The sequence below is a fragment of the Dunckerocampus dactyliophorus genome, chromosome 19 (assembly GCF_027744805.1).
Source record: "Dunckerocampus dactyliophorus isolate RoL2022-P2 chromosome 19, RoL_Ddac_1.1, whole genome shotgun sequence".
In the NCBI taxonomy this organism is placed as follows: Eukaryota; Metazoa; Chordata; class Actinopteri; order Syngnathiformes; family Syngnathidae; genus Dunckerocampus; species Dunckerocampus dactyliophorus.
The window spans coordinates 7,340,454-7,348,052 of record NC_072837.1 but is presented as its reverse complement, the minus strand read 5'-3'; the positions used below and the strand labels follow the sequence as shown (position 1 = coordinate 7,348,052).

General features: G+C 40.5%; 2 protein-coding genes across 8 annotated transcripts in view; one reads left to right on the top strand and one right to left on the bottom strand.

Moving 5' to 3' along the window:
• The first annotated feature begins 103 nt into the window (after positions 1 to 103).
• Positions 104 to 6,954, top strand: aida (axin interactor, dorsalization associated). 3 transcript variants are annotated; one of them, XM_054761763.1, is made up of 10 exons: positions 104 to 562; positions 1,150 to 1,216; positions 1,291 to 1,344; positions 1,458 to 1,512; positions 1,589 to 1,652; positions 2,874 to 2,974; positions 3,336 to 3,458; positions 3,542 to 3,664; positions 4,038 to 4,155; positions 4,536 to 6,949. In XM_054761763.1, exons 1-10 carry the CDS (start codon positions 456 to 458, stop codon positions 4,633 to 4,635), a joined length of 912 nt encoding a protein of 303 aa, XP_054617738.1. In that variant the 5' UTR covers positions 104 to 455; the 3' UTR covers positions 4,636 to 6,949. The 3 variants fall into 3 exon arrangements, with proteins under 3 accessions (XP_054617738.1, XP_054617739.1, XP_054617740.1); XM_054761765.1 differs by having other exon boundaries at positions 459 to 581; positions 4,536 to 6,950; XM_054761764.1 differs by lacking the exon at positions 4,038 to 4,155 and having other exon boundaries at positions 4,536 to 6,954.
• The window catches only part of mia3 (MIA SH3 domain ER export factor 3), a 23,332-nt gene continuing 17,501 nt past the window's right edge, over positions 1,769 to 7,599 (bottom strand). Inside the window, exons 28-31 of one of the 5 annotated variants that reach the window (XR_008566953.1) lie at positions 6,895 to 6,947; positions 5,238 to 5,326; positions 3,340 to 3,379; positions 1,769 to 3,269 (exon numbers count right to left, since the gene is read on the bottom strand). Coding sequence is in view for 1 of the 5 variants with exons in the window: in XM_054761758.1 (XP_054617733.1) it covers positions 6,908 to 6,947 (40 nt within the window). In the remaining 4 variants the exon portion in view is untranslated. Of the gene's footprint in view, positions 3,270 to 3,292; positions 5,327 to 6,894; positions 6,948 to 7,599 lie in introns of those variants that run through there. The other 4 variants (XR_008566950.1, XR_008566954.1, XR_008566952.1 and 1 more) reach the window with 4 other exon arrangements.

Genomic DNA, 7,599 nt, shown 5'->3' with positions numbered 1-7,599 from the left:
AGTGTACTGCCATTCGAAATTGATTACTATCGCAGTTACCGGAAATGACGATCGTAATATTTAGCCGCTTCCTCTTCTTCGTTACCTTTTTCTCCTTTTCTTATTGAACGTAAGTAGTCAATGACAATAAGGCATAATACATGTAAGTGTGGAAGTGCGCGATTTGAGACACAGCTATCGAAAACCGCCCGTATGGGCTACGCCGTTTATCAAATCGCGCGCATCCCGAGCACCAGGCGGGACTTCCGTTGACTTCCTTGCGGATGGGACTTTACAGTGAGCAGTCAGAAAGGGCTTGGTCCGGGTCTGGTCAGGGTGTTACCGGTGTGTGAGTCAGTGCGGCCCCCGGACAGCAGACAAACCGAGCGGGACACGCTGTAGCCCGAAGCACCGTAGATGAACGTCGTCCTCGGCTATGCTGTCCTGAGAGCGCCGCCGGTACCCGCCCTGCCATCATGTCTGATGTCAACAAGACTCTACAGAAATGGCACGCCAGTTTCAGAAAAGGCACAGACTTTGACTCTTGGGGACAATTAGTGGAGGCTATAGACGAGTACCAGATGTAAGTTGGAATTAAACATGTATGTACTGCCTTTTACATGCACACACACATGCATGCATGCAGCGCTTTCCTGCCCTTTGCAGCCCTGCATCGCTCCTCAGATGTACTGGGAGTCAGCGGGAGATCTCACAAGTTGGCCCCACAGCTGTCAGTCATTTCAGTGAAGCCTTCCCACCCTTGACGTGATGTGGCATTTGTTGCAGTAGATCACCGTGTGTATGTGCAAAGCTATTAATGCAGCATTGTGTTACATGCGTGACATGCTGTGCAGACATTCACAATATTCCTCAGAGTATTGAGAAATATCAGCCACACCCTCTCATTGTTATGGGTGGGTTTCCTGTGGTTTGACAGGAAATGCTTTCTAATAAGAAAAAAAGACCCATCCCTCAGGAAAAGCAAAATAACACGTCACCATCATTTCATCAACTACGCATCCTAAGTTAAAAACTGCCTAATAACAAAAGACTTAGATTGTGACGCATTTTCTGCGACCACCAGGGGGCGTTAAGGTGCGCAGAACCACACGTTAATATAAAGTTGTACAAGCTTTTAACATTGCGGGCGTTTCTTTTTGTTTAACTTAGCCTTGCCCGGCAACTGCAAAAAGAAGTTCAGTCAACAAACTCCTCAGACTTCACTGAAGACCAAAAGGTAGACAACTTAAGTGTTCTTCTACAGTCAGCATTTATCACAAGACTTACATTTTCTTTGGTTGCTATTTTTAGAAAACCTTAGGGAAGATTGCAACATGCCTGGAGATGAGAAGTGCCAGTTTGCAGGTTTGTATGAATATGACTAACATTTACTCCTAAGTGTAGCTATGTACAAATGATGTAGGTTTGCTATCTATGGTGCTTACCTCATGTGATGTGGTACGTGTGTTATGTTTCAGTGCACACAGGCAACAGAAGAGTTCAAGTTGGAAGACCTGAAGAAACTGGAGAGCAGTAAGTAACGCACAGTTGACTGATTCTCCTCATTCTAATGTCACTTATTCACGTCTTTCCTCCTTTTTCTGTTTAGTTATCAAAAACTTGCTGACGTTCAACAAAGAATTTCCCTTCGACGTCCAACCAGTGCCCTTAAGGTAACAACACCCTTCATTGTGAGTCCATATTTGAGCTTGCATTGCACAATACAGTAGAAGCCCCAAAGTTGAACTGTTGACTTCCAAGTTCCTAAAGAGTTTGGAAAGGAAATAATGTCAAGTGTATTAACTCCCAGGAGTCCAGACTTCAACCTGCACACGAGTCTTTAAATGGTCAAAATGGGCCAAGTAAAACCAAATGTGTGATCAACAATGTTCACTATGATTTTGTTATTGTATCATCGAGTGGTCATTTGTATGCAGTCTTGGTGCAGGAAGGCACCGCTTCAGAAGCGTAAGTAAACATGCAATGAAACGTTGACACCACTTTCCTATTGGTGGGGAAGAAACTTGTCAATCAGTCAAAACACGGACAGTCATTTGGTTGCAGAGGGAGAAGGGTAAGCAAACATTGTCATCGAGTGGCCGACTGGGACACATTATTTATTGTTTACATAGTAAATAGTCAAAATCAAAATAGTCTCTACTGATTGTAGATTTTTGGGTGATTTTAAGTCCCGTGTGTTAATAGTGTGTCAAAATGAAAAAAATAATTGTACTAGGGATGTCCCGATCCGATCTTCAGGTCTTTTGAAGATCGGTTAATATCGGCTTCCGCCACGAGATCGGGCCGATATCACAGTCGTAACGCTGAGCCACACTTCAACATGGTAGGTGCAGTAATGCGCCTCAAAGTCGGTTGCCACTCGACTCCCGCCACCTGCAAGAAATAGAAAACGCAACACCACGATGCAGACATGTCCGCGGTGTACCGTGGTGATGTTACTTTCACAACCGACGTTGGATGTTCGGCTCCGTAATTAAATACTGACCAGACCAAACTGATAGTTTGTCCACGATGAGATTATCTTAATGTAATTGTTTTGGCGTAACCTCACCAATTGCCGTATTTTCCGGACTATAAGTCACCCTTTTTTTTTTCATGTTTGGGCTGGTCCTGCGACTTATACTCTGCACCAACTTTTTTTTTTCCCACACCGACAGCCCCAAGAGGGCGCTCTAGGCTTGTGCGGCAATAACTGCTACACCCCATCACTCCTGTACCACTGAAAATATTCAATGTAAACATCAACTTATAAAGATAACTGAGAAAGAGGGAGCACAAATGCCCACAAAAAGAAAATAATATTCTGCAGATTACAAGCTGCAAGTAAAGTCTAGTGAGTGTAACATGTAACCATTTTCTCTCATCTTTATCAGAAGAATCCTCGCTCCTGGTGAAGAGGAGAACCTGGAGCTGGAGGAGGAAGATGCCGCAGCTCTTGCGGGTTCCACTGCAGCTTTTCCTCCAAGAGCTCCCGGTACGTTTACGCCGGCCAGTTGCAGTGTTATAATAAATGTACCAGCCCTTTTGCTTGCCTGGTTGTGTCCCAATGTCCAATGCCGTTTTGTGTTTTTCTGTCCTTTCTGTTGGCGCTGTGCATGGCTTCATCGCTTTTTCTTGCCTGCCTCATTCAGTCTTACAAGGTAGGATCAATGGATGAATAGATGGAGACTGTAAATTGTCCGTATGTGTGATTGACTGGTGACCTGTCCAGGGTTTACCCTGCCCCTCACCCAAAGTCAGCTGGGATAGGCTCCAGCTCATCCGTGACCCTAATGAGGACAAGCAGTATCAAGAATGAATGGATGAACAAACTGTGACATCTTTGTCCACTGCAGGTACCTTGTTGCCACGGTTACCCTCCGAGCCTGGGATGACGCTCCTGACAATAAGAATAGACAAAATTGGTCTGAAAGATGCTGGGCAGTGCATCGACCCTTACATGAGCATTAGTGTTAAAGGTAGTGAACTCCACTTTATCGCAATGTATCCTTTGTCTCATTTAGTGCCACTTTATTTTGAAAATCTGTTTCTGTGCCTGCAGATTTGAACGGGGTGGACCTGAACCCAATGCAGGACACCCCTGTGGCCACCAAGAAGGAGGACATCTACATTCATTTCAGCATGGATGTAGAGATCCAAAGGCATCTGGAGAAATTACCTAAAGGTAACATCTGATACTTTTAAAGCAAGCCAGCAGACAAATGCTTAGAAGCGATATCTTACCCAAAAGTGCAATAAAATGCAAGTAGAATGGACTTCTGCCAAAGGTGAACACAAAGTTTCTGCAGTCAGCAGCGTGCGATCTGGCTAGAGTGAGGCAGTAGATTGGAATGCCAGCTAATCATTCACGCAGGATGGTAAGATGACAGGACCGTACCATTTTTTTTTTTGGTATAGCAACGGTAAATTCCTCCAAAAAAAACTTTCTGGTTCAGTGACATGAAAAGAAGAATGCCATGTTTGTAATATGTAATGTTAGAGCTTTCCATGCAAATGCGGATGTTTAAGTGGTCCAAATATCAACTTCTCATCTCCAGGAGCAGCCATTTTCTTTGAATTCAAGCACTACAAACCCAAAAAGAGGTTTACCAGCACAAAATGTTTTGCGTTCTTGGAAATGGACGAGATCAAGCCTGGACCCATCGTGATCGAGCTGTGAGTCACCCTACACTACTCCCATCACACCGCAAATGCGCCGATTAATGCCGCTGTGCAATTTACGGCAGCAACTCCTACAGTTATCGGGGGTTATTGGGGTCTCTAGTTAGGTTGGGTCAAAAAACACTGGCATTAACAGCTGTGGCTGTAGGCAACCTCCCGGTGCATTTTAAAAAAAATGAATGGCAGCAAATGCATTGGAAGTATGAGGAGTCAGAATCCATCAGCTTTAACTATCTTTGCATGCGCTTTTAGATGTTTGTGTGAAACTCAATGTTGGCTGAGCAGTTTGCGGCTTGCCCCATTACAACATTGGTTCTGTTGCTGCTGTGTTGTGATGTTACCGAAAATATATATATATTTTTTTTGGATTGTAGGTACAAGAAGCCCACAGACTTTAGGAGGAAGAAACTCCAGCTTCTCACAAAGAAACCACTTTATCTCCATCTTCACCAAACCTTGCACAAGGACAGCTAAGACATACAAACTTGATCACAGAAGTCCAATACAGCTACCACTGAATCAGAATAATGTTTTTCCACAACTATATTAAGAAAGTAAAAGGGAACTGAGCCAAACGTTGGGCCACAATACAGTAGATCCCCGCCTATTCGCAAATTTCTTTGTTTATGGTGATTAAAATAGAAAGTGGTTTGTGGGGGTTATCCCCTCTGGGGGAAAACTTCTGCAGCTATGAATCCCAGGGGGGCGCTGTCGCACAAGTCAATTCACTCAACATGTTCCAGCAGGAAGACACTTTAACAAGATGCAATGTGTAACTGCACGTTTAAGTACAATACGGTAAGACTGTTTAATGTGTACAAATCTATTTCAAATGTGATTAATAACTGAGAGGCATGTTTTCCAAAACAGGAATTTTTTGTGATTTTTTTTTTTTTTGTTCGGTTTTCCACCACTCACTGGGTGTCTTGGAACGTAACCACCACAATAGCGAGGATCTCCTGTATGTGTCTTTCCTGCAAATGAGGCGCTTACATCCCCCCTTAGGCTTGCTGTAAAAACAGTGTTATGGTCATTTAGAGGACATGTTTCATGCTGCAACACTTATTTACACTAACCAGTTCATTGACAGTCTTCCTTCAAGCGTAGCACCAGGTGCTCACCTACAATATCTCTTGTTTGCGCTGTTGGACTTTGAAACAGAAATCTGCAAAACATTACAAAAGGCTGCCAAAAAAAGTGGACTTGTGTGGGATTCAGCACAGCATGGTCATGGAATCAAAAGGCAGACCTGTCCTGAGGCCAGTTGTAGGTGCTAAATTACCAGATTGGAATTTAGTATTCTGTACAATGCTGAAGGTAAATAAGTATTAAAGCTAAAAGGCAACTTTGAGAATATCCACCAAGTGTGACGCAAGTGTCAGCATTAACTCTAAATATATTTAACTTCCTGGTTTCAAGCTCTGCTTGCCCACCCACCAATTCTCATAATGATTAAATATCATTAATAAATTAAAATCAAATTGTATTTTACTGTTCCTGGTTCCAACTCCGCCCCCTTCTCCCCCAGGTTTCATAATCATCAGCCCTGTAATTTTGGTAAAATTCAGCCTAAAAAGTAAACTTCCCCTCCCCCAACTGTTAAATATTTATCATTTAATTTTGATATTTTCTGGTTCAAGCTCTGCCCCTTCACCAGATAAAAATATATATTACTAAGAATAGTATATACATTTAAAAATATTTAATGCTTCTTGGTTCAAACATTGGCTGAGCAACAAATATTAAATATCTTAAGCATATATCAAATATGATAAAACCCCTGGTAATTAAAAGCTAATTTGATTTATTTAAACTCTGCTTTAATTGCCCAGTTTATATAAAATACACAAATTAAACACAAAAAAGCCCTAACCCTTCATCACATTTTATTTAATTAAAATTACTACTTAATTACTAATTTAAAAAAAAATACAGCATATATAAAATAGTAATAAAACATGCTTTGCCCCTTCACCAATTTTTATAAATCAAAAAAAGTAAAATACAGTAATTAAAAAAAATTGTTATTGAAATAAATTTAGCCTGTGCACAAAGTTTCATACAGTTAGGTCCAGATGTATTTGGACAATGACAAATTTTTGTCTTAATATGCCACTAGTGTTTCTTTGTGACAGCGGATAACATCTAAGAACATTCTATGAAATTAAACATTTAGTTACACCTGTAGTGTGTTTTTACTTGTGTTTGCTCAACATGGACACCACGATGGATTCCAGCAGCGGCACTTAAATTGGTTCAGTTATTATGTCTTTATATTACCTTTATTTTCTACTTGTCATGTGGCATTTGTAGAGTATTGATAACAAACCTAATTTCAATGTCACATCATTAGGCATAAATGTGTTTCTCACAAAATGCAGCAATGAGTCAACAAAATGCAATGTGGTTTGCATGTTATATATTTAACCCGGATGTTAACCCCAGAATTTTTTTTTTTTTTTTTTTAAAGGAATGTATGTCTGAATTATGGTCTTGTGTGGTGTGTAAGAAGTGTTCATTTTTATTGCAATACTTGATTTTAGATTTTATTTTTGTAATGTTACAATGTCCAGGACTGTAAATGACTTGTAAGATACGCTAACAGATGAAGATGCAGTAACTGAATGTGTGACGTGTGATGGTATGCTTGGACTGACAAGACTGACGGAATTTTATCAAACATTCATTTCTAATAAACAGAAAAGGCATTTTAGGTAATGTGCATTGGCTTACTTTGTTCACTTTTTCAGCTGGCAGCACTCATACACCCTCTGCCCCATGCTTGACTGTAGGGAAGACACAATCAGGTATTTCGACAATAATGGCTATGTTGAGTCATTTTCCGTGGATAGAAAATCTAAGATACTATGCAAGCTGTACACTGACTACGCTACAGTATTTTCAAGTTTCAGTTCATTAGGATTGTCCCTTGAGAAGCTATCCTCGTTTTTTGTGAGGTGCTGCAAAATTCTTCTTGCAGGTGAACTGTATTCAAGTTAAGACCAGCGGTTTTTGTATTCTTTATTATTAAAAAGGTTCTACCAACATAGTAAAATAAGTTATACATCTGGCCATCAAATTACACATTTGCTTTACAGTCGGCTCCAGAGGAAAGTTTGCTTTGAGAAAAATGATGGTGGATCCTGAAATGCTTAAAAGCTAGCTAATCTCCTTCCTCCCTTTTTTTAAAAAATAATTTCCACAGGAAATGTCATTAAAAAAAATCTTTAAAAATCATTGCTATATTTTTCTTTTTAAAGAATGCAAACCCTCTGACATTATTGCACAATAGGATGTTAAAAAAAGTGGCAACCCTCTCAGCTCTTAAGTATATAGAATTTCCCACACGATCTTTGATGATGCTTTAATTTAAGGACCTTATTTTTATAAATGTCTCTGCTGTTTTTATTTCATGGAATATAGATGTAATGTTTGTGG

Excerpts from the sequence above, each read along its gene's own strand:
- aida (XM_054761763.1), top strand. The coding sequence starts at position 456 with ATGTCTGATGTCAACAAGACTCTACAGAAATGGCACGCCAGTTTCAGA. Across the intron at positions 563-1,149 it reads GCTATAGACGAGTACCAGAT|CCTTGCCCGGCAACTGCAAA; the intron begins GTAAGTTGGAAT and ends TGTTTAACTTAG. Across the intron at positions 1,513-1,588 it reads CCTGAAGAAACTGGAGAGCA|TTATCAAAAACTTGCTGACG; the intron begins GTAAGTAACGCA and ends TTTTCTGTTTAG.